At 35.1% G+C, this 26,350-nt stretch overlaps 2 protein-coding genes across 4 annotated transcripts in view; one reads left to right on the top strand and one right to left on the bottom strand.

Moving 5' to 3' along the window:
• Nucleotides 1–2,630: 2,630 nt before the first annotated feature.
• Nucleotides 2,631–6,286, bottom strand: LOC128019107 (synaptosomal-associated protein 29-like). 2 transcript variants are annotated; one of them, XM_052605113.1, is made up of 6 exons: nucleotides 6,193–6,286; nucleotides 5,148–5,404; nucleotides 4,875–5,074; nucleotides 3,731–3,816; nucleotides 3,101–3,202; nucleotides 2,631–3,033 (listed from the first exon to the last, which is right to left on the bottom strand). In XM_052605113.1, the coding sequence occupies exons 2-6, from the start codon at nucleotides 5,397–5,399 to the stop codon at nucleotides 2,873–2,875; spliced, it is 801 nt and encodes a 266-aa protein (XP_052461073.1). In that variant the 5' UTR covers nucleotides 5,400–5,404; nucleotides 6,193–6,286; the 3' UTR covers nucleotides 2,631–2,872. The 2 variants fall into 2 exon arrangements, with proteins under 2 accessions (XP_052461073.1, XP_052461074.1); XM_052605114.1 differs by having other exon boundaries at nucleotides 5,148–5,400; nucleotides 6,193–6,282.
• Nucleotides 6,287–7,598: 1,312 nt separating this feature from the next.
• The window catches only part of LOC128019104 (phosphatidylinositol 4-kinase alpha), a 152,436-nt gene continuing 133,684 nt past the window's right edge, over nucleotides 7,599–26,350 (top strand). The window contains exons 1-15 of one of the 2 annotated variants that reach the window (XM_052605109.1): nucleotides 7,599–7,819; nucleotides 9,387–9,503; nucleotides 10,425–10,518; nucleotides 11,216–11,304; nucleotides 11,378–11,450; nucleotides 11,527–11,789; nucleotides 12,631–12,697; nucleotides 12,913–13,061; nucleotides 14,265–14,330; nucleotides 15,627–15,723; nucleotides 15,830–16,018; nucleotides 22,405–22,505; nucleotides 22,597–22,726; nucleotides 24,989–25,115; nucleotides 26,153–26,248. In XM_052605109.1, the coding sequence (XP_052461069.1) occupies nucleotides 7,724–7,819; nucleotides 9,387–9,503; nucleotides 10,425–10,518; nucleotides 11,216–11,304; nucleotides 11,378–11,450; nucleotides 11,527–11,789; nucleotides 12,631–12,697; nucleotides 12,913–13,061; nucleotides 14,265–14,330; nucleotides 15,627–15,723; nucleotides 15,830–16,018; nucleotides 22,405–22,505; nucleotides 22,597–22,726; nucleotides 24,989–25,115; nucleotides 26,153–26,248 (1,754 nt within the window). In that variant the 5' untranslated portion in view covers nucleotides 7,599–7,723. The remainder of the gene's footprint in view (nucleotides 7,820–9,386; nucleotides 9,504–10,424; nucleotides 10,519–11,215; nucleotides 11,305–11,377; nucleotides 11,451–11,526; nucleotides 11,790–12,630; nucleotides 12,698–12,912; nucleotides 13,062–14,264; nucleotides 14,331–15,626; nucleotides 15,724–15,829; nucleotides 16,019–22,404; nucleotides 22,506–22,596; nucleotides 22,727–24,988; nucleotides 25,116–26,152; nucleotides 26,249–26,350) is intronic. The other variant, XM_052605110.1, reaches the window with a different exon arrangement.

Here is a 26,350-nt window from a genome sequence, read left to right as displayed (position 1 = left end):
ACTGTTTAATATAATATAATAGCGATGTATAATGAACCTCATTTTTTCAAAGTTTCATAATATTGTGAAATATTTTTACAATTTGAAAAAACTGTTTTCTATTTGAATATATTTTAAAATTAAATTTATTTCTGTGATGCAGCGCTGTATTTTCAGTGTGTTCAGTGTCACGTGATCTTCAGAAATCATGAAAATATGATGATTTGCTGCTCAAGAAACATTTCTGATTTTACATACATGTATATATCTAGTATGCATACTGACTGAACATGCTAAAAGCTACTCTAATGAACTAATTTTTTAATGCATTTAATTGTGTTTGTGAAAACTACAGTTTTTAGACGTGTGTTAATAAGGTTTAAATCTGCTCTGTGTTAAGAAAACATCCCGTTTCTCCATCTTCCTGTCTGCTCTCTAATGTCAACATACAATAAAAATGGCAAAAGCCCATCCATAATAAAACCAGTGACGTCATTGAAAAGACAACAGATGAGCTCAGTGATTGGCTAATGGAGTCTGTGAGGGTTAAGAGCAGATAAGATGTTTTCTTTAGTGTGTGCTTCAGAATCAAGGCTAGGTTTGGTGGGATTTGTTTTATTAAGTTATAGTTTCATGTTTTATAAATGTAAGGGGTCTGGTTGGGTTTTGGTGGCATTTTATTCTGTAAGAAATGTTAAATGAACACTTATTTCAAACTATCTTTATGATATTAATAAATTGTGCTTAAAAAAACTCATTGTAGACATTTAGATTTGGATTAAATATTGATCCATTTCCATTTATTCCTTAAATGTTAATTTATATATTTTTAAACATGTTTATATACATTTTTGTTTATAAAAATAACAAAATATATATTGTTAAATATATGAAAATATAAAATAAATATATTTTGAAAGTGAATATTCTGAAATGGATTTAATACTTTTATATTTAGTGTTTAATATATTTGGAAATATTTTCCAGTGACAGAGAAACTTTTCCCGCTTGTGTGTTTTTCTTTTCAGGAACAGATTGAAAACATTCTTCCCACAAACCCCAAACCTTAAGTAAAGCTGCTGATTACATAATAAACGCGAAACTCACCTCAGTGAAAACAGCCGCCCAACTGTCCGTTTCCCGCGCAAACCAGCTGTTCCCGCCAGCCGTTAATGAGGGGCTTTGTGTCCGAAAGAATGATAATGAAAGCGCGCGCTTCTGGACAAACTCCACTCTTTCATCTGTGCACCAAACGTTTTTCGAGAACGTTTACCAAATGTTTTCGATATTTGTGGGATTTTATTATTTTTTTTCTGGTGAGAAAGTACAACATTCCACACTTTGTTTTTTCCCCCCGGTTATTTAAGTACATCATCCGGAAATTTAAAAGGCACTTTTTCATTATTTATACTACAAAACCTCATAAAATAGTCCACAAGTACGCGATTTAGGAGTTGGGACGCACCTCATGTCTCAAGGTACCGTATATTAAAACAAAAACAAAATAAAGTGATTTATCGCCATCTAGTGGATTGATCTTGCAATTACAACTTTCAAAATGTTCTGTAGTGGTTCACTAATGGTGTTAGAGAGCAATAACATGGTACTTTGACATATACTATGGTACTACAATTCATATACTTTAATATTTACATAGTATTTCAAGAATCACAGGTGCATGTGCAAAAACATGCTACTTAGGTTTTCTATTATTTATTTTGAATGTACAAAGCATGGTTTCTGTTGGTCTTAAAAACTTTAATTTGCCCTTCCAAAAAATGAAGGCCTCTGAAAATTCCTAAATCAGAGGAGAAAGTATTAAGTTATGGCATTGAATGTTACACACACAGCAAAAAATAAAAAAATAAATAAATAAATAAAATCAGGATACTGTTACTTGAGATGCAAAATTAAGCTTGTTTTCTGGGAAAATTTACACTAAATAAAAAAGTTGCATGAAATAAAATAATTGTGAATGGAAATAAACTGTGTATTAAAAAGAAACCTTAATTTAAGATAGTTAACCAAGGAAAATAAATAGCTAAAACTGAAATAAAAATAAATAAAAACTACAGATATTTAAAAAAAAAAAATTGAGAAATAAAGACATTTAAAATATTAACAAAAATACAATAATATCTCAATGATACTAAAATAAAACTAGTTATTATTCTCAAACTTTAAAAAGTTGCTAACTTTTACATTTAGAGAGTAATGATGCATTGTATTCCTTTTCATTTAATCCTTCAAATTAAAACTAAATAAAAAAGTTGCATGAAATAAAATAATCACGAATGGAAAATAAATGTATATAAAAAAAAGAAACCTTAATTTAAGCTAGTTAACCAAGGCAAATAAATAGCTAAAACTGAAATAAAAATAAATAAAAGCAACATATATAAAAAAAAAGTGATAAAATAAAAACTTATTTAAAATATTAACAAAAATATAATCGTATCTCAATGATATTAAAATAAAACTAGTTAGAATTCTCAAACTTTAAAAAGTTGCTAACCTTTACATTTAGAGAGTAATGATGCGTTGTATTCATTTTAATTTAATTCTTCAAATTTCTTCAATTACTCTTAAATCTCACAGTAAACGAACCTTCATAAAACCTGCAGAAACCCTGAATACAGTGAAACTGTCGATCAAATTAAAACGCTTTATTTTATTTTCATTCATAGGAGTACAACATTTGAACAATGATTTACAGACGGAGCAGAAACACAATATATACCTGAAAAAAAGAAAAAATAATAATTCATGAGAACCAGTCGACATCAATGCTGGATATCTTTCTGATGATTATATAAAGGCAGAATTGAGTTGACGAGTGTTTTCAGCTCCTCGGCCACGCCTCCAGGAAATGACATCATCACTGTGGGAGTCTCTATTTGAGGTTTCTGAGCTGCCGGTTGGTGGAGCTGATCTTGCCGTCCATCGTGTCGACCTTATTGAGTAAAGCGTCCAGAGAAACGTCCTGGTCGTCGATCTCTGCCTGCAGCCCCAGGCCCAGGTTCTTCAGACGCCCCAGACCCAACGACATCTCATCTGCACGACACAAACACACGTTCAGATCCGCTGCGACCCGTCAAGGAGCCAGAAAAGTGTTTCTCACCGAGGTTTCTGTCCAGCTGATGATGGGCGGCCTGTAGCTGTTTCTTAGGATGTCCGTTCGGATCGGACGACTCGTTATCCAGCGAAGCAGACGCTCCGAATCCTGTTCAAAACAACATCTGTGATTCTACATTCATACATTTTAAGTAGACTCATCTTGGCCTGATTAACCATAAAACAAGACCCGCAAATGAATAAAATAACACATATTATTCATATTATTTCAAACAAGTGATTCAAAGTGCATTAGCATTATCTAAAACCCATAACTCATAACCAACTCGCATCATTATAAAATATTTTTAATTTTTGATTAATTTTTTAAGGTTATTCCTGGTGAAACCTTTTTTAAAATACATCCTTTAGAAATGTTACCTAGTGGCATTTACAGCAAATATAACATTATATACACACACTTTGATTTTGCATTTAATAGATTTGATTTTAAACCTTGTAAAAGTATTTTTTATGCATGTTTTTGTTGCATGCACCGTTCTGACCAGAGCGTGGCGTTTTGAGCGCTTCAGAACAGTGAATCAGTTTGCAAATTGATTCAAAGTTTTTCAAAGCTTTGTTTCTCTCCTATAACTAAGACCGGAAAGGAAAACTTGTAAAAAGCGTCTGTGTTTACCAGATGTGTCCAGTTTCCTGAGATTGGGATGGCTGGCCTGATATTTGTCTTCCTGCTGTTTGCTCTCCGTGAGTGCGTTCTGTAACCTTATATCACCAGACATTCACAGAATTAGCCTCGCTGTTCAGTAATATTCAGAAATCTTGCATCGTCCCAGAGTTAGACCTACAGTGTGTCGATGTGAATCAAAACCAATGGTGTGAATACAGATGAAGAGAATTAGAGCTCTGCTCATTCTTGGCACGCACTGCAAATAATGATGTTGTTCCTCAGTATTATTGTCTTGTTTAAACATGCTTAAATGGAGATAGAGGAGATGCAAATAATGTGTTGTTTTCTGGATAACTGAACAGAATGAAGTGAGGTTATGCTTAAAACGAGAGCAGATATCTGTGGGGAAATGAGAAGTGGGTTTCACTTCGAATGAAGTTGACTTTTCTGACGCATTTGCAGGTATTTGTTCTTGTTTTAATCATTTTCTCACTTCATTTTGATCAGTTTCTTTGTTTTAAAAAGTAAATACATCTTTATTTAAGGATCTTTAGACATTTGAGTTTGGAAAAAAACATTATTATGTTCTAGTGGCTAAAGGCAAAGCTTTTCAAGCCATATTTTTTTATTAATTTTAGTCTCTTCAATTTATTTCTATATTTTTTTTCACTTGGGAAATCTTAATTTACTTTCCAAAACCCTCGTTATAAATGCATGAGTTGTAAAAGATACTGACGGAAAAATAAAATCGGCAAACATGAAAACCTACCAGTCAACAGATTTTAATGTTTTTTAAAGAAGTTTCTTCTGCTCACCAAACCTGCATTTATTTGATCACAAACACAAAATTTGTGAAATATTTTTACTATTTAAAATAACCGCTTTCTATTTGAAAATATAGCAAACTGTAATTTATTTTTGTGATGCTCCGCTGTATTTTCAGCATCATGTGATCATGTGACACTGAAGACTGGAGGAAATACAGCTGTGCATCACAGAAATAAATTACAGTTTGCTATATTTTCAAATAGAAAGTGGTTATTTTAAATAGTAAAAATATTTCACAATTTTACTGCTTTTACTGTGTTTGTGATCTAATAAATGCAGGCTTGGTGAGCAGAAGAGACTTGTGGTGGTGAGTGTTTCTTCTGACCTGCTGTTGGCCTCGTAGCACACGGGCTGCTCTTTCGGTGCAGGTTTAGGAGGTTCAGGTTTGCCTTTGAAGTAGTTGAGCATGCCCCCCCACACACTCTTAATAGTGTTGATGTGCCTCTGGCTCGTCCTCATGTCCTGCTCCATGTTATCAATCATCTTCTCTGTCCGTTTCAAAGCCTCCCCCTGACGAATCAGCTCCTGTGGAGGACAACACAGACGTTTCAACCAAAGAGCAGTGAGAGACGAAATACTCTGAAGTGCTTCCTCTCACCTCCGCCGTCTCGGCTCCGACTTTCTCTGATTCGTAGATGAGTCCGAGCGAGCGGTGGCTGCTGTCCACGGCTGACTGCGCTGTACGCATCACTTCCTGCTGCAGCTGTCTCTGCCGTCTCTCCGCAGGACTCAGAGAACTCTCCTCCGGATCCTCGTCGAAGTTAAAGCCTTTCCGAGGCTTCGAGACCTCTTCATCATCATCATCATCATCGGCGGCGAAAGGATTGTGGGATTTGGGGTAGGCAGACATCCTTGCTTGAGTGAGATGACAAACAGAGAGAGGTGAGCTGCTGAACATTGACTAGTCATTATATATATATAAATATTACACACTGCCAATTAAAAGTCTGGATCAGTAAGATTTTTTTAAAACGTTTCTTCTGCTCATCAAAGCTGCATTTATTTGATCAGAAATACAGAAAAAACAGCAAAATTGTGAAATATTTTTACCATTTAAAATAATGCTTTTCTATATTAATGTACTTTAAAGTATAATTTATTTCTGTGATCAAAGCTGGATTTTCATCAGCATCATTCCTCCAGTCTTTAATGTCACGTGATCTTCAAAAATCATAACAATATGCTAAGTTTTGCTGCTAGGTTTTTTTCAGGATTTTTTGGATGAATAAAAAGATTAAAAGAACAGCATTTATTCAAAAGAAGAATATTTTCAAACGTTTGGCGTCAGTTATATTTTTCTTTTTGAAATTAATGCTTTCATTCAGCGAGGGATGTGTTGATAAAGACTTATATTGTTAGAAAAGCTTTATATGTTAAATTAAGTCTGTTCTTTTGAAGAAAGAAAGAAAAGACAAATATTTAGACGCAAACCGTTTTTTTTTTAGTATATTATGATTTATGAAGATCACGTGACACTGAAGACTGGAGTAATATTGAAACTTGTGTTTGTTATCGGTCTCCGGTGCTGAATGCTGCCTAAAAACAGCCTTTAAATAAAACCTAAAACATCTACAAGAACAGTTTCGCTCTGTCTGTTTGATTAAAAATACGATATATTGCAAACATTGCAAATAAAAGCGTACCTTTGAGCGCTGGAGGCTGATATGTTTCTCCCGCCGTCAGCTGACGCCTCTACTTCCGCCACTGTTGTTGTGACGTCAGAGAGCTCCGCCTCTGACGCGCCTTTTTCCGCCCACGTTCACGTTTTGTTGTTTTTATTTGTAACGCTTTGTTTCGGACGTTTTGGATTCGAACTCAAATAAACATATCAACTGTTTGTAAGTTATTCCGATTCCAAAATTATTTATTAGCCTATTATTATTATTATTATTATTATTATTATTATTATTATTATTATTATTATTATTATTATTATTATTATTATATAACTAAAACTATTACTACTACTAAATATTATTATGTATTTATATTGTTATTATTTGATTAATTACTAATTCTTATTAATGTACACACACACACACACAAACAAACACACACACACACACATCTATATATATATATATATATATATATATATATATATATATATATATATATATGGCACATATATTACTATACTACTAACTATTATTATACATTTGTAATATTGTTATATAATTAAAATAATAAATTTATTATTATCATCATTATTATTAAATCAAACCTCCACTATTACTACTACAAATTATGATATGATATTGTTATTATTATTATTATTAAAAATAATGATTACTATTGTTATTATTAATGTACATAATATATTATATTACTACAACTGAACTAATAATAATTATTATTAATTGTTAATATTGTTACATAATAATAATAATAATAATACATGTATCATTATTATTATTATTATTTTATACAACTTATACTATTATTATAACTACTAATTATTGTTATTATAATGTATTAATATTGTTATTATTTTGTTATTATTGTTATTATTAATGTACATAATTTATAACATTTGCTACTACTATACTACTAATTATTATTATTAACTGATACATAATAATACAAATAATACATTTAGTATTAATATTATTATTATGCATTCATTTTTATTAACCATTCTTTCATGAATTAACATTATACACATTTATTTATAAATATTCATATTACAAAAATACAACAACAAAATTTATAAATGATAATTATTAATATATATAATACATAACAATATACTTCTGCCAATAATAATAATTGTTATTACTATTCATATTGCTAATTAATGATAAAAACAATTATAAATGTAATTTTATAAATAATTATTGATATACATAATATATAATTACAAGTAAATATTATTAATTATTATTATTGTTTATTTAATTATTATTATGCTGTTATATTTCTTAACCATTCTTTCATTAATTAACATAAACACATTATAAACATAAAACACAAATAATTAAAATAAATAAATATGCATCAGCTGCGCGAGCCAATAAGATCAACTATCTAGTGATGATGCGTTACTGGAGACACGCCTCCTTCTTCATCGGATGTCATTTGTGCCTTCACACTCTCCGTATTGCAGTGGTTTTCTTCATCACGAGCGGCTGCAGGATCTTCTTCGTCTGTGTGTTGCAACGCTTCTCGTGGATCATGGTGACGCGCGGCGGAACGCGCGAGTTCTATTTCAACACGGTTCTGTCGCTCGCGCGTTCACTGGCAGCGCACCGACCGGCTCCCGTCGAGAAGGTACAACACGACACAACACAAGACACACACACACAAACACACACACACACACACACACACACACGCACGCACACACACACACACACACACAACAGACGCTCTTCACTGCGCTCTTGACGCGCCGCGTTTGTTGTGATGCGCGACAGGTGTCAGTCACAAGCTGCAACAACTGCAGCACGAACCGTGTGTTTGCACCGAGTTCATCTGTTTTGTGTCACTTTTGCTGTCATATTTTGGTTATCTGATATCTAACATACATGATTCATTTACTATGATATTTGATAAATCAACAATATTAATAATTGCATTGAAATACAATATCACAATATTGAAGTATTGCATGTAGTACTAAATAGTATTAAATCAAGACCCATTTACTTGAGAAACAAGTTGACTTACAATGTTGCATCAAAATGAAGTGAGTTTTTCATTAAAAAAATGTTCTTGTTCTTTTCTTGTCGTCTAGTTTTTCTTTTGAATTAAGTTATTATTTTTTTATGCAGTGTTATTTTATTATAATTGAGATACTATTATATTTTAGTTTAATATTTGGAGTTATTTTGTTTTTGGAATTTTACATTTAAATTTGAATTTTAAAATTGAAATGTAAATGAAAAATTTGACAGTAATTTTGTAATAATTGTATAAATTTTAATTGTATTAATTGTTATATTAATATTTGTTAATTTTAAGTTTTAGTTATTTTAGTACATCGTTAAATTAAATGGAAATTCTAAATGTTGCTTTTTGCAGTTATAACAAAACAATTTTTTTATATATTATTTTATTATTTATTATGTTTCAAGTGTCAATTAAAAAAAATGGTTTTAGTTAATTATAATAACACTGTTCTTTAGGATGAACTCAATTGATTAAGAAAAATCAAGCAAAAAAAAACAAGACTTTGCTTCTCGGGTAAATGTATATCGATTAAAGATTTTTTTTACAGTATTTTTGAATCATTTGGAAACATGAAACAACCCCCCCCCCCAAAAAAAAATTATCATGATACTTTTATTGGTTAAACTGAATAAATGCGTTACACGTGTTCTGAAACTACCACAGTTTTGGATATTTGTAATATTTTGTAAAATGCATTTGGTTTATAAAACAGAAAAACAGATGCGTCAGAGCGGTCACGTGTCCAGAGGCTTTAACAGGCGCTGAGTGGTGCCAGCTCGAGCTCACAGCGCCGATGAAAGCTTTTCTTTCTTTTCCACACATTTGCTCAGACTCTGTTATAGCATTAATGCAACAGCAGCAGGTGTAGACTTCCTCTTGCGCTCTTGTGAAATGCATTGCCACATGACCGATGATCTTGCATTAGCTTTCTCATGCATTAGCGCACCGCAGGCCAACATCTACGAGTGTTAAAACACTGCAGCAGCTGATTTCCCCACACACACACACACACACACACACACACACATGCTCTCGAAGCATGAACAGGTTGTTCTAGTTCAGATGCCAGATCAGTTTGCTCAGATCATCGGTTGGTTAACTTGAGATGTTTATCAGCAGATTTGTGACTGTGAAAAGCAGACTGAAAGCATGTGTCTTTCATCAGGTGCAGAAGTTATTGTGCATGTGTCCGTGTGACAGCCGAGGCGTCTTCACTCTGGATGTTCGTCGCAGGGACGCCGTCATCGCTCTGGCCGTGTTCCTGGTCGAGTCTGATTTACAGGTGATTATTAGCACCAGTGCAGTTGTGGGTGCTATTTTAGGGAATAAAATGTTCCCCGGATGTTTGGTTAATATGAAAAACCAATATCGTTGAATGGCTAAGTGTGTGTTGAAGCTTTCCAGCTGCTGAACTGGTTTATGAGAGAAAATCACTGCTAAAGCAGATGATGTGATTACAGCTGCATCTGGTTAATGGGAATAGTTCAGCCACAAATGTAAAGTTGCTGAAAATGTCCTCATCCTCAGGTCATACAAGATCAGGATGAGTTTGTGTCTTCATCAGGTTTGTAGAAATGCAGCACTGCATCAGTGTCTCAACAATGGATGCTCTGCAGTGAATGGGTGCCGTCAGAATGAGAGTCTGATAAAAACATCACAGCACTCCAGTCCATCAGTGAACATCTGGAGAAGACAAATCCTGAAATCCTGGAGTGCTGTGGATTATTGTGATGTTTTTATCAGCTGTTGGGACTCTGACGGCACCCATTCACTGCAGAGCATCCATTGATGAGACACTGATGCAGTGCTGCATTTCTACAAACCTGATGAAGAAACAAACTCATCTACATGTTGGATGACCTCAGGGAGAGGACAGTTTCAGAGAAAATAATACATATATTTTTTTAATGCACTATTCCTTTGAGCCACTTTAAACACACACACACACACACACACACACACACACACACACACACACACACACACACACAAAGGATTGTTTTGTTTCTTGTGGGCTGCATAATTTCTGTGCACGAACAATGTATGCATTATAATTTGGTTTTCTTTTTTTTTTTGAAGCATCTGATTTCTATATGAATAGATTTTGGATTTGATTTGCGAGTGTGTTCTGATCTAGTCTGTCATTTTATAAAGTTTTCACGTTTGTAACCCATGATTGGTGTATGATATGTGTCTTTCTCAGCATAAAGACACTGTGGTGAATTACCTGTTGAGTCTGCTGAAGGGATTACCCAGAGTGCAGTGGGTGGAGGAGAATGCTTGGAGGAAGTGTAAAGGTAATGCATTATTCATCTTTCTTCATTACTGTGTTTGCAATCACGTGCATCACTGTTTACAAGTTCAGAGTCAGTAAAGAATGAAAACATTTGCTAAATATACTGCGCAGTTTATTGTTTATTACTTTGAAAGACATACAGTTATTTTTGTTATGCAGTGCTAAATGCTACTTACGATCACATGACGTTTCATTTAAAAAGTGGCTTTTTTATTTTTTATAAAGTAAATAACTTTTAATGTAAACACTATTGAAAATACTTCAAATTTAATAAAATTTATGAATTATATTAAAACAATTTATTTTTTAAATTGAAATTAATATATATGAATTTTCTTGATAAGACGTAACTCAATAAAAAAATGCAAAAATAATATTTATACAAAACTATATATATATATATATATATATATATATATATATATATATATTAAATATTAAAATATTAAAATATAATAAATAAATACATAAAAATAAATAAATAATTTATTTCATTTTCTGAAATAAATTAAAATAAATTCTTATTGAAATAAAACATGGAAGAATTGAACCATTGGTATGCATCAAAAACATAAAAAAATTTTTACAACCCCCAATTGTTTTTAATGGTGGTGTATATCTTCTGTATGTTTGTATGCCATCAGAGCCTAGTATGGTTCAGGTGATAAAATGAAGTTGTGTGTGTTATTTGCTCACAGAGACTCTCCCGATGGCGGAGAACTTCAGCTTCTGTCTGGTGACGCTCCTGTCTGACGTCGCTCAGAGAGACCCGGAGTCTCGCTCACAGGTCTGATCTTCAGCTCATCTTCACATCCTCATCTCCCCTCACCTTCACACGCACTGACCGTGTTTCTGTCCAGATTCTGGATGCTGTGATGGAGGTGATGCAGTCTCTGCTGGAGATCTGCCAGACGCCCGAGAACCACGATAAAGGTGATCCGAGTTCTCGCGTCTCTAACACACATCTGCATTGGCTCTCACTCTCCCGCCTCACTTCCTGTCTCGTCAGTGTACCTGTGCAGGTATGCTGTCCCGTGTCTTCTGGGTGTGACCCGAGCGTTCGGGCGATATGGTAACGGCGGCGAGCCCCTTCTCTCTCAGCTGTTCCCTCGAGGATCACCGCCGCTGGCTCAGCGAGCGTCTGTGGAGAACGAAGGCGTTCGGAGGAGATCCTTCAATGACTTCCGCTCTATTTTACCCAGTTCACTGCTCACGGCCTGTCAGGGAGACACGCTGAGACGCAAGAGTGGCATCGCTAACCCTGACGCACAGGTCAGCACACGTGTCTCAGGATGTGTGCAGGACACCTGTATTCTGTTTGGTGCATAATGCATACATTAAAGGGTTAAAGATGGGGTTATGCAATGATACACACGGTCACATGACACTGTGCATTTTTTAATTCTGCCAGTAGCATCTGGGTATTATCTCAGTATAAAAAAAAAAATTAAATATGTGCATTTTTTTTTTTAAGTAAATAATTTTTTTTTTAACTATTGGGGGAAAAAAAATCTATAAATAACTGAATTATTGAAAGAATAACAAAAATAAAGTTTGATGTTTTTAAAGTAAATAAAAATAAATGATCAAACAAAATGTGCAAAATAAATGATTATTGAAAAAATATGCAAAAATATTTTTTTGAACAAAAAAAAGATTATCAAAATAGAAATTAATTATTGAAAATAATAGTATATATATATATTATTATATGATAATTGATAATGATAATGATATAATGATAATTATTTATCAAATTTTTTTTTGAAAACATGCAAAAGATAAAAGTAAATAAAATTATTGAACAAATATATGCAAACCTAATAATTGAATGCTTTTAAAAAAAGTACATAAAAATAAATTAATATGAAATAGTTTTTTAAAAATATGAAAAAAAATCTAATATTTAGAAAAAAACAAAACAAAACAAAAAAAACCTCTTAATGTCTTATCCCGATGTTGCTCTGTTCTAAATATGCAAGTTTGGCACATTGCATTGTGGGACATAGTTTAGAGAAGTGGCTCCTCCTGGTATGGTTTGACGGTGTGTGTTGCAGTAACAGCAGGAGTAGTGCAGTGTGTACTGAGCGAGTACACCTGGTTATGTTCACAGGTGAGTCCAGACAGAAGTGGACCGTCGCCCTGCTCTCCCACCGCTCCAGGACCGCAGTATTTCGAAGGTAATCGCTGTGTCCCGTCTTCAGCTCCGAACATTCCTCAGCAGATTCAGAGCTCAGGGTTCATGCACTCGTCTCTCACTAAGCCTCTTTTAATACGCTGCTGAATTATGTGTGTTCCTTTAGAAGACGTTTTTGTGCCAGTGTCTGTGTGACTGCAGCTTTAAAGCAGCGAGTGTCTGTGGATCTGATCTGACGGTTCGATGGTGTTTCGTCAGGTTCGTATCTGGCGGATGGAAGTGTGGTGAATCCGGATTATTACTTCACCACGGTCAGCTCCAGTTTCTCCATCTCTCCTCTCTTCACTGGAGCCAGCGGACAAGAAATAAACGTCCCTTCAGAGCTGCTGAGACGCCTCTTACAGATGGTGCGCACACACACACACACACACACACACACACACACACACACACTGAGCTCTTCACTGTGTTTGGCAGAAAATACAGAAGCCTGCATGTCAATATTGGTCTTTTATATGAATAAGGCTTTTTAAATGAATGTGTGCACTGATATTTATAGAGTAGAACAGCTGACGGCTTATTCAATGCCTAATGTAGGAGATTTGTCATTTGTTTTTATTATTATTATTTATGCATTTCTATTTAACCTAAATTAATTTTTATTTTAGTTTTAGTACATCAACTTTTATTTCAGTTTCAGACAAGGTGATAATTCTATTTCTAATTTTCATTCAAGTTCAGGTTTTCATTTTTCATCTTAAATTTAATTTATTCTAGCTTTAACAAAAACAATTTTGAATTTTTTTAGAATACAATAACATGGCTTTTACATTAACCATACATATTTATTAATTTTTTTTTGTCCTTGTTAAATTGCTAGTAGATTAATAGTGTAAATTCATGCTTATTTAATTCAATATTTAGTTCTCAAAAAAATGTATTTGTAAAATGCACTGAATCATATTTTGCTAAATGAAAATCCAATGCTTGTTTCTCATGCATTTTTTAGGTGCTGATTCCACAAATACTGCCTGTTTTTGATGCATTTCTGCTTTTGATAACATTTGTAAAATGAAAAAGTCTTTCTCTGAGCCTGATTGCAACTATTTGTTCAATTCTCAGCATATTTTACAAATCGTTTTGATTTTATTTCCATTATTTCTTAAAATACTTTGCAGATTATGAGTTAAATGATGCATTTTACCTACTTTTTTCATCATGAAACTTTTGATGATTGATGGCTTTTGATATTGTGTATGAAAATTAATTATTATTGGAAAAATACTTTTTTTATATATATAAAAATTATTAATTGTTAAATATTAATTAAAAATCATTTTTTGACACTTAATTTTTTTTAAGTAATTTTTTTTTAAATTATGTATTATTTTAAACTTTAACAAAAAAAATTTTTTTTTTTTTTGGGGTAAATAAGTAAAACTTTTTTTTTTTTTTTTTCAAGATGCAGGGCTGCGTAATTCCTTGAAATGTCACGTCAGTCGAGAATCTGACACTTCTGTTAACTTGTTAATGACCTGGCTGCTTTTGATTGCTCAAATCTCCAAATATTGACTCATCACCCTGTTAATATCTCACTGTTGATTCTTCAGGTGAAGCATTTGGTCTCTGATTCGTTCCTCAAGACTCTGGACGCTGTCGTATCGGAGGTTACAGAGGTGACATTTCCTGGGATTTATACCAGCATTAACAGTGCTTTAAGTGGCCCAAAAGAGGTGCCGGTACTCTAATATAGCCCAAAAAAAAATATATATATATGTATTTTCTGTTTTTTTTTTTTTGATGACTCCCCTTATCCCCTGAGGTAACAACAACTATATTTAAGGGGTTTTATATACAGCAGTCAACAGGCAACCTTAATAACAAATCCTTGTATTAGTTTGTGGATTTGCTTGAGCTAGAAAGAACTACTGAACATAAATAAAATGTGCAAAAGGATTTTGAAAAAATACCTTAGAAAGAGCTACTGCATCACTGCATTCAAACTTCCAAACTGACTCAAATGATTCGCGAACAAGCTCCGAACTCCCGAACTGACTCAAATGAATCACGCTCCGAACTCCCGAACTGATTCAAATAATTTGCGATTCCCAAACTGACTCAAATGATTCGCGAACCCGCTTTGAACTCCCGAAATGACTCAAATGATTCGTGAACCCACTCCGAACTCCTGAACTGATTCAAATGATTCACAAACCCGCTTTGAACTCCCAAAATGACTCAAATCATTCGCGAACCCGCTCCGAACTCCTGAACTGATTCAAATGATTCATGATCACCAAACTGACTCAAATGATTCGCAAACCCGCTTTGAACTCCCGAACTGATTCAAATGATTCGCGAACCCGCTACGAACTCCCGAACTGATTCAAATGATTCGCGAACCCGCTACGAACTCCCGAACTGATTCAAATGATCCGGGAAGCCGCTCCGAACTCCCGAATAGATTCAAATGATTTGAAATCCCCAAACTGACTCAAATGATTCGCGAACCCACTCCGAACTACTGAACTGACTCAAATGATTCGCGAACCCGCTCCGATTTATCGAAGTGATTCAAATGATCCGTGAAGCCGCTCCGAACTCCCGAACTGACTCAAATGATTCGAGATCCCGCTCCAACTCCCGAACTGGTTCAAATGATTCATGCTCCATACTCCGAACTAGGAACAATTAGGAAGCGTGCATTGTGAAGGAAAGGTGGCAGTGCAGGCAAAGGATTATAAACCTCTATTAAAACAGATGTCCAAATGAGCGTACTGGTACACTAAAAGCTCGTTCTGGGCGCACGGAGAGGTGGTGGTACGCTCAAGAGCTATATTTGGAAGTGCTGGTACGGAGTACTGAGGCCCACTTAAAGCACTGAGCATTTATATTAAATGGAAATAACTGAGGTGCTGAAGCCTGTTTGCTCGTCCTGATTCACCCGTCCTTTTTTTTCTCTGTTAATGAAGGCAAATCCAGGCATCGATCTCTTTTACAAAACCTTCAGCGACCCGCTGTACGTCAACATGTTCAAGATGCTGCGAGACACGCTCTATTACACAAAAGGTTGCTGAAATCCAGCCGTTATTTAGCTTTATTTGGTTTCTGAATCACCCCTTTAATGTCTTTGACCTTTGGCTTATGTGAATGTGTCGTGTGGATCTCTGGTCAGATGTGCAGATGAGCTTCGTTAAAGAGGTGCATGACTTCGTTCTGGAGCAGTTTAGCAGCAGCCAATCAGAGATCCAGAAGGTTCTCCGTGAGGAGCGGTTGCCAGGGGAACCCAGTCCTCTCAAGCTCCGTTGTCATGCCAACGCAGCCTGTGTGGACCTCATGGTGTGGGCCGTCAAAGATGAGCAAGGTCTGCATCTTCCCATCACTGCTTTCACTGCACAAACACACACTACACATAAACATGAAATCAAAACCAATAGATATATTCTGGTTTTATTGTGAGAAATTCATGAGTTCACGTTATTATAAAGAAAAACGAGCTTTTATCAAAATGCAGTAATTGCTTTCTTTTTTATGACTTTATATTTTGTTGCACTGTAAAAAAAACTTTAAATGAAACGATTAGGGGAGTACAAGAAAATTTACCAGAAAATAATACCTCAGTCTTTTTTATTTCTTCAACATTTCAGATTTCAGTTTTATTATATATACGTTAATTATTATTTAATTTTAAATTTAATACATTTTTTTTTTAAATATTTGTTTGTGATGTGGTTAATGCTAACTAATGGCCGTTTTAATTATAAGTTAAAACCATTGCAAATAATATGTGTTAATTGAAATTAAGCTGAAATAATCTGGAATAAAATAGTCTGAAATATTCAAATGACTACGATTAAAATAAAATAAAAAAATTAGTCCAAACAGAAATTAAAATGTATTTAGAAAACAAATAAAATGTTAAAATCACATAACAAAATTACTAACAATTAAACTAAAATTCAAATCCTTTATTTTTATTTTTTGAGTTAATCCTATAAAAGTATATAAATGTTACTAAAATATCACTGACCAATAGTAAAGTAGATGTTTATTAATTTTCTGATGCAGGTATTGGAAAAAAACAACAACAACAACAACAAATTCACTTTTATCACTTTTCACTATGCGGTAAATAATTTAATGTGTCTTCCTATGTTGTCATTAATTTTAATAATAAATGTCATATCTGGGTAGGTTTTGTATTCTGGAGAAGACTGCAAAATTATTTGATTTACACATGTCTCGTTAGAGCTGTGTATTGGCGTGAATCTGTCGATATGATACATAGGGCTGTAGTACTCGAGTCCGGTCTTGGACTCGAGTCCGGACTCGAGACATTTTTCTGTCGTCTCGGACTTGTCTCCGACTCTTTGAATTTGCACTCGGACTTGTCTCGGTCTTGGCCATTGGACTCGCCAAGTCTTCTAGTTGGTCTCGACCGAGTCCAGCAAAAAAATAAAATAAAAAATGTCTCCTTCAAAACAAAACCACATTTGCATGATGTCGCGACTGAAACTGTGTGGAAAACGCTAGGCGCGCCGCTCTCCTTATTTCCAAAGCACTCTGTAATCTGCGCTCGCGCTCCAGTGGCGTCTGCTGTTGCTGGGCAACCATGACCCGCTCTCCATGATGACGCAGAAGTTTCAGCAAAGAATAAATGGAATTCCAGCACTTAAAATCACTTGCAGTAGCTCTGCTAATAGATTCATTTACAAAATGGCTATCCTTGTACAACTATGATCATCTGTTTCTCCATCTTGCCTTAGCTTTCAGTATTGTTCCGGGAAAGGATGTGCATGACCAGTGGTGCACTTACTGCGACCTGAAAAGTTTAGATGTTTCTACTTTAATTTTCTACTTGTTAGATTGTGTTTTATTTACGTCTACACCTAGATAGCCTTTGATAGCCTAGATAACCTCTTTTTTTTATCAATAAATGCGTATTAATGTATAGCCTTATGCAACAATTACATATGTAAATTTGAAAAACTTTATATATGACATTACATATTTACATTTTCATGTAACAGCCAGTATTTGTATCTGTAACAATCACAAAATTGTTCCTATCTGCATTCGGATACAACATCGTACAGTTACTTGATAAGACTGTTATGACTTTTTATATATTTTTTCGTAGTTATCACTGAACAAGTATGTCGTGTTAAACTGAAATAATTATTAATTTCTAAAATAATATTTATCATGCAAGCAGAGAGATGTCATGACAAATGTTTAGTGATCATTTGAACACGACTGAATCCATTCAATGCGCACATTCTCATTACGCAGAACACTTTATGTGAGTCTTAATGTTAATGAACTTCACTAAACAGATGTGTGTGTGCCGCGCAAACCAGCAAAAGGTAAAGATGCAAACATGTAGGACAAGTAGACAATGTATCCGTATCTAAGCTGATCATTACTCTTGAGAGAGAACTGGTTTGGTTTTTGAGAGACTGAGACGCGCAGCGCGGCTGTTTGATTGGTGAGCGCGCTGTGCTTATTCCATTCATTCTTATCATATGGTAGCCTAAGCTTTCAATATTTGCCTTTTAAATATATACAAATAATATAACGTGTAGCTATGATGTATTATTATAGGTAAAATTCCTCTTGCAACGCTCTGATTTCTGAGAGATGCACAGAGAGGCGACAACAATGCGGTGTTTGATTTGCTCTCTTTTCACTCATAAAGTTTACATTCATTCACTTCTGGCGCTGATGCCCTGGCTCACCTGTTATCTAGCAAACACCAGACTGTGTCAGCTTCAGCCGAGTATTCAGGCAGAATTATTCCTTGAGCGTTATTTGTTTTTTAAGCCATTATCCGTGCCATATTCGGCTTCAGGCACAACCCTAATTATTACATTACATATTTTATTTTTACATGCAACATAGATAAGGTCATATAGTAGCAGCTCCACGCAATATTGTAATTCTAAAATTCACGTCGCACTTGCAAACACTTTGTATGCATTATGGTTAATGCATGCTGGAGTAGTCGATTGTTTCCGACAGAGCTCGACTAGTCTATGCAAGCACAAGCACAGTATGACAAAAATTTCGCTGTATTTATGTGCGCATGTCCAGTAGAGCCAAACGTATCCATTCTAGCCTTGCTGCGCGCATTTGTCATATCCCGAGCTTTGCGTGTGTCTGTGCACTGTGCCAATTAGGCATAGTCATATACATTTTTGACCACAGATATAATGTCAACAAAAAATTAAGTACATAAAAATTATAAAAGTTCCAAACTTTGTTTGTTTATCCAAGTTTAGCTCCCAGGGTCGGACTGGGGGTAAAACCAGTACTGATTACCAGGGCCCCAAAGGAAGAGAGGGCCCTTGAAAAGTATGAATCTGAAATATATATTTTTTACCTGGATATTTTCATGGGTGGGGGGCATGGGGGCCCATCAGGACTGCCTATGCATAGGGCCCAGGATCTTGTTTAACGCCCCTGTTAGCTTTAACCCTAATTATACACACTTGAACCTAATCAAGCTCTTACTATAAACACTAATCTTCCAGGTGTTTTAAGGCCAGTTGGAGCTAAACTTTTCAGGACATTGGCCATCCAGGATGTAGTTTGGAGACCCCTGTCCTACAGAGTTGTTACTTTGCACATGCTTTTTGATCATTACAAATAATAATGTAAAATGATTTTCTTAGAATAGGAGATATGCTTTCTCTCGCATCACAAACATTATCAGTAGTTTAGTATGTGGTCTTGAAGAGGACCCTTTTTTCTCTCATTTGGACTCGGTCTTGGACTTGGACTCGAAACTTTTGGACTTGGACTTGACTTGGACTCGAAACTTTTGGACTCGGTCTTGACTCGGTCTCGACTAGTCCTGGACTTGGACTTGACTTGGACTCGACAAAGCCGGACTTGACTACAGCTCTAATGATACAATATCTTTCAAAACTTTGTGATACTGTAAGCAAGGCAATACATTGGAATATTTCTTACTTTAGAAATGGCATACATTTTTAGAAAAGCTGTTTTAAGAACACACCACCATATGCAAACCTTAGCAAAAAAAAAAAAAATCAAAAGGCATAAATAAATACAAATTATATATTTTATTCTGCCAAAATACAGACAGCATGTTACATGTCTCACCAGAGACAGCAATATACTAGACCACGGTTTCACCACAATAAAGGATGCATATCACTCTGTTCTACGAGCAGCTGTGGGGCTCTCTGATCACTGTCTGGTTCATCTTATAACGACCTACAGGCAAAAACCTAAATCTGCTAAACCCATAGTAAAGACTGTAAAGAGAAGGACCAATGAGGCCTTTAAAAGCCTCTTTTGACCTCACTGATTGGAGTGTTTTTGAAGCTGCTACCACCGATCTGGACAAACCCACAGAGACTGTAACATCCTATATTAGTTACTGTGAGGATATATGCATTCCTACCAGGACTTATTTAACATTCAACAATGATAAGCCATGGTTTACAGTAAAACTCAGACATCTTTGTCAGGCCAAAGAGGATGCCTACAGAAATGGGGACAGGGTCTTGTACAATCAGGCCAGGAACACACTGAACAAAGAGATCAGAGCGGCTAAAAAGACCTACGCTAAAAAGTTGGAAGACCAGTTTACTTCCAACGACTCAACTTCAGTTTGGAGAGGTCTGATAGCCATCACTGACTACAAGACACCATCCCCTTGCACTGAGGCTAATCAACGACTTGCTAACGACCTGAATGAGTTTTATTGTAGATTTGAAACCCCCAACACCCATTCTGATCATCTCCCTACACATCCATTAACACCTCCTGCAAATCCCCCTCTCCATACCTCCTGCTCTACAAATCTGTGAAGATGATGTGCGCCAGGTCTTCAAGAAGAACAAAAGAAGAAAAGCACCAGGCCCAGATGGTGTTACACCAGCCTGTCTGAAAATCTGTGCTGACCAGCTGGCCCCCATCTTTTCACAGATCTTCAACAGATCTCTGGAATTGTGTGAAGTGCTTTCCTGCTTCAAACGCTCCACCATCATCCCCATCCCAAAGAAACCCAAGATAGCAGAACTTAACGACTACAGACCTGTGGCTCTAACGTCTGTCGTCATGAAGTCGTTTGAAAAACTGGTTCTGGCTTATCTGAAGGACATCACTGGACCCTTACTGGACCCCCTGCAGTTTGCACTTCATCCTGCAACATCTGGACAAAACAGGGACTTATGTGAGGATCCTATTTGTGGACTTTAGGCTTTTAACCCATCATCCCAACAGCCCTCCAGACCAAACTGACCCAGCTCTCTGTTCCTAGCTCTATCTGTCAGTGGATCACCAGCATTCTGACAGATAGGCAACAGTTAGTGAGACTGGGGAAATTCATGTCAAACAGCTGCTCCACCAACACTGGTGCCCCTCAGGGCTCTGTTCTCTCCCCTCTGCTCTTCTCGTCGTACACCAATGACTGCACCTCTAAATACCTCTCAGATGACACCACACTCATCGGCCTCATCCAGGACGGTGATGACTGTGCTTACAGACAAGAGGTTGAGCAGCTGGCTGTCTGGTGCAGTCTTAACATCCTGGAGCTGAACACGCTCAAAACAGTAGACATGATCGTGGACTTTAGGAGAAACCCCCCCTGTTTGGTTCAGCTACAAAATCAGTCGTGAGAAGACTACAGAGAACTGTTTGGACTGCTGAAAGGAATATTGACACTCTCACTGTATACATCCAGAGTGAGGAAAAGGGTTCAGAAAATCACTCTGGATCCCTCACATCCAAGTTTTCCCATCTTTGAACTTTTGCCATCTAGCCGGCGCTTCAGAGCTGCAAATACCAGGACAGTCAGGCACAAGAACAGTTTCTACATTATAAACGGTTAAATGTTCCCCACTTATGCAACAAAGATGTGCAATATCCTTGTTTGTTTGGTACCCTCCATCCTAGTACATCACTGCATCTCACTCTATTCTATTCCATTAACATCTATAGCACAACTGTTCATACAATTTATTTTGGAATATTTGTCTTTTTTTTGTCCGTGTGTTGTTGTTGTTGTTGTCTCCATGTACTGAAAGCTGATGTCACTAAAATAAATTCTAATAAGTTCTTGTTTAACTGGAACACCGCGGGATCTGCATTTCCAATAATCAGTCCCTGTAACATTTAACATTATTGAACTTTTGTGCAGTATGTAAAGGGGGGGGGGGGGTGATTTAAGTGCTTGCAGGATTCTTGAGTTAAATGTACAAAATGTATAAAATGAATTTTATATATAAAAATTATTTTATACCCTGCTTTAAAGGTTTATGTTTACAATTGTAACAATGTCATAAGAATTTGATTCAGAAGAAAATTTATGGGTCCTATAAAATCTGCTTAATATCAATGAAAAAATAAAGTATTGGCAGGATTCCTTAAAAAAAAAGAAAAAAAGAATTGTAAAACAAATAAATAAATAAATACAGATTTTGAAAATTCTCACTTTTTTAACTTGGATTTCACAGGTTTATAATTACATGGAAAATACATGAAAAACGTGGAATCGGCACACAGACAGCGAACTATATTAATGCTAACATTAATGACGTGCTGGTATTTCCTGTCACTTTTTAAGTTCAGAGATGAAGCTGTCGGGATATAAAGTCAAAACGAAACATATTTTTCAAATATCAATATTTATTTTTTGAGAATCGCCAAACTAAATATCGCGATACATGTATCGATATTTTCTCACAACCCTTATTTCTCATGCTGTTGTTCTTTCAGGAGCTGAGAATCTGTGCACTAAACTGTCAGAGAAACTTCAGTCAAAGACGTCCAGTAAAGTGATCATCGCTCACATGCCACTGCTCATCTGCTGCTTACAGGTGAAGAGCGTCGGAGAGTGTGTGAGTGTGTGTGTGTGAGAGAGCTCTTCAATGATCTGTGTGTGTGTGTGTGTGTGTGTGTGTGTCTCAGGGTTTAGGGCGTCTGTGTGAGCGTTTCCCCGTCATCGCTCACTCCGCCAGCACGTCTCTGAAGGATTTCCTGGTGATTCCGTCAGCGGTGCTGATCAAACTCTATAAGTACCACAGTCAGTGCAGCTCTGGTGAGGCTTAATACATTTACTTATTGTCAGAGATGTATAGTAACGAAGTAGAACTACTTCACTACTGTACTTAAGTACTAAAAGGCGGTATCTGTACTTTACTAGAGTATTATTTTTTTCTCCTACTTCCACTTTTACTTCGGTACATATTTTCGCTGAGTTTAATACTTTTACTCCGATATTTTTTTTATGTGCTGCATCGTTACTCGTTACAATTATAATAATGTTACGAATCATTCCATTACAAACCACTGCCAGAACTGTAGATGGCAGGTTTGATGAAGCTGCCACATCATTGAGCGAATCAAGCGAGACTGCGCGTGCTGACTGAACTGCTGTGAAGAGAGAGATGAACACCGAGCCGAGCCAGATAATGACTCGTTCACGAGTCAAGAACCGGTTGCATCGGTTTTCGGATGACCAGTAACGTTAGTTCTTTCTGACAGTTCGATTCAATAAACCAGTTGAAGAAAACAGTTCACCGATTCTTTTGCGCTCGATGCAATGGCGTCATTGGCGTTGACTGCACATGGGCTCATAACATTAACACAGAATCAGTTCAGAATCAATCACCAAAAGAATCAGTTCGGTTCCAGACGCTCTGTGTCGGTTTGCTTCACGATAAATCACACATGCGCAGCATCATCAGCTCCTCGGTTCACGAATCGGACGCGTCTGACAGAAACGGTTCTTGACTCGTGAACGAGTCATTATCTGGCTCGGCTCGGTGTTCATCTTCAGTTCTCTCTTCACAGCAGTTCAGTCAGTGTACTGTTTGAGTCAATGAATTACTCCGGGATATTGGTTTGTTTTAACTCAGAGGGAGTGTCAGACACATTAAACAAGTTAACAGCTTAATTCATCTGTGGATTAATGCGTATTGGAGACGCAAACTGTTTAAAACGATTCAACTCGATTTAGTGGACTGTTTCGAAAAGATCCGGTTACATCGAATGATTCGTTCGCGAACCAGATATCACAAACTGCTTTGTTTTGAACTGTCTTACAACAGACACGGAAGAGAAGACAATGCTGAATAAAGTCGTAGTTTTTGCTATTTTTGGACCAAAATGTATTTTCTATGCTTCAAAAAATTCTAAATGACCCTCTGAGGTCTTATGGGTTTGAAACAACATGAGGGTAAGTTATTAATGACATCATTTTGCAAATTGGGCTAACTAACCCTAGTAACCATTTTTTGTTTACAAGAAGTTACAGTCAAAGGAATTGTGATTGTCCTTTAGGTTAATCATTTGAAATAGTAAAAACAATATGTTCAAACTTTTGACTACTTTCTTTAATAGCTACATTACACAATACTTCTACTTTTACTTTCAGTACTTGAGTAGTAAATTTTAAAATAGACTACTTGCAATACTTAAGTACAAAAAATGTTGAATACTTTAGTACTTCTACTTAAGTGTGGTGCTTAAAGAGCACTTCAACTTCTACTCAAGTCACTTTTTTGATAGAGCACTTGTACTTTTACTCAAGTATGGGTCTCTAGTACTTTATACATCTCTGCTTATTGTGTTGCTCCTAGAAAACACAAATACTCTACAAAATTAGTTATATTATATTATATTACATTACATTACATTACATTATATTATACTTTTAACTTGCCGTGAAAATAGTCAAGGAAGCTGGCATGACATTAAAACACCAAATAGTCAACATTGAATATAATAGAATGTTAAAAATGTTATGTTATAATATTGTGATAATATTTTATATAAATTATTATAATGCATTATATATTATTGTTATTATAATATTTAAAGGCACAAAATGCCAGAGAATTTATTTTTTATTTTTATTAATATTAACAATTATTAAGATATATATATAGATATATAAAATTGCTTTAAAATGTTGTTGTTATAATTATATCTTAATAATTGTTATTTTTAGTATTAGCATCCTTACTGGTCACATTAAATTAATTGCATTTAAAAAATATTAGTAAAATATATTTTAGATTTTTATTTATGCCAAATAAATAAAACTGCAGAGCAGTGAACACACACACACACACACACGGTGTGTGCTCACAGTGTGTGTGTGTGTTCACTGCTCTGTGTGTGTGCACTTCGGGTGGGTTAAATGCAGAGCACAAATTCTGAGTATGGGTCACCATACTTGGCTGAATGTCACTTCACTTTAATTTTTTTTGCTCCACTCACATATCTCGTGTGCAGTGTCTGTACCTGTCTGTAGATGCTGTTCAGTCTGCTTCTATGTTCACATCTTTTCCTTTAGGAGGCGGTGGGGTCAAAATTAACGTGACCAATGAACACTCTCAGTCCATGCTCAACCTGCTGTCCAACAGGAAAGACCAGTCCATGTACGAGCAGCTCCGAGACATCTCCATCGACAACATCTGCAGGTCTGCCTCCGCTTTCTTATTCTCTGAAGTTCACTTATAATGAAATCCATCTCTGCATTGGCTCTGAGTTTGAGTCATTTATAAGTTATAGCGTGCATATGGTACACAGCATGAGCCAACCATCTGCACAAACTAATAAAGAGAAACGCTTCTAGACTGTTTGCAGTTTTCCTGTCAGTATAGCAATGATAATAATTGAACATTTTATCATCAAGAAATTACGACATGAATATAAGTATTGTAATTTGACACTCATAATGTTTTTTTTAACATACTCTAATATAAAAAAGTAAAAAAAAAAGATTTATTTATTTTTCAATAGAACATTTGGCCAAAACATTTGGATTATACACACACAAAAAAAAAAAAAAAATATATATATATATATATATATATATATATATATATATATAATTATTATTATTATTATTAATAATATTAATAATAATATTATTAATATTAGTATTATTAGTACTATATATATATATTAATAATAATAATAATAATAATAATATATTGTTCTTAGTATTATTATTATTATTATTATTATTATTATTATAATTATATATTATTTTTTTGTGTGTGTATAATCAAAATGTTTTGGTCAAATTTTTTATAAAAAAAAAACACCAATCATAAAAACTTGTAATATAATAAAAGTTAGATGAAATAAAATAAAATCTTAAAAATTTAACAAATTATTTTATTATTTTATTTAACTTGTATTAAAATAACTACAACTAATAAATTATAGAATATAACTAAAATGAATGAATACAAATTAATAAAACTGTATAGACTATAATAATATAAACTTTAATTACTATACAATAATCTAATTAAAAATAAAAAAAACTATTATTGTATCTCAAAACTAAAATATGTGCTATTAGTTTCTTAGGAATTAATGTAATGCACATGTAAATGCACATGTGAATCGGATTGCATGGTTTAGGATGCATATGAACTGAACAAGGCTGTAAATCGGTGCATGTAAACACAACCATTGAAATGTAAAGCATGACTGTGTTCTGCAGATGTCTGAGTGCTGGCCTCACTATGGATCCTGTGATAGTGGAGGCGTTCTTAGCCAGCCTGTCCAACCGGCTCTACATCTCCCAGGAAAACGACAAGTGAGGAACAAACACACCCTCTCTCTCTCTCTCTCTCTCTCTCTCTCTCTCTGAGTACTGTGATGTGATGTGGTTCTGTTGACTCCGGCGAGTGTGTTTCTC

This window comes from Carassius gibelio, chromosome A8 (assembly GCF_023724105.1).
Source record: "Carassius gibelio isolate Cgi1373 ecotype wild population from Czech Republic chromosome A8, carGib1.2-hapl.c, whole genome shotgun sequence".
Taxonomy (NCBI): domain Eukaryota; kingdom Metazoa; phylum Chordata; class Actinopteri; order Cypriniformes; family Cyprinidae; genus Carassius; species Carassius gibelio.
This window is presented reverse-complemented; position numbering and strand designations above follow the sequence as displayed.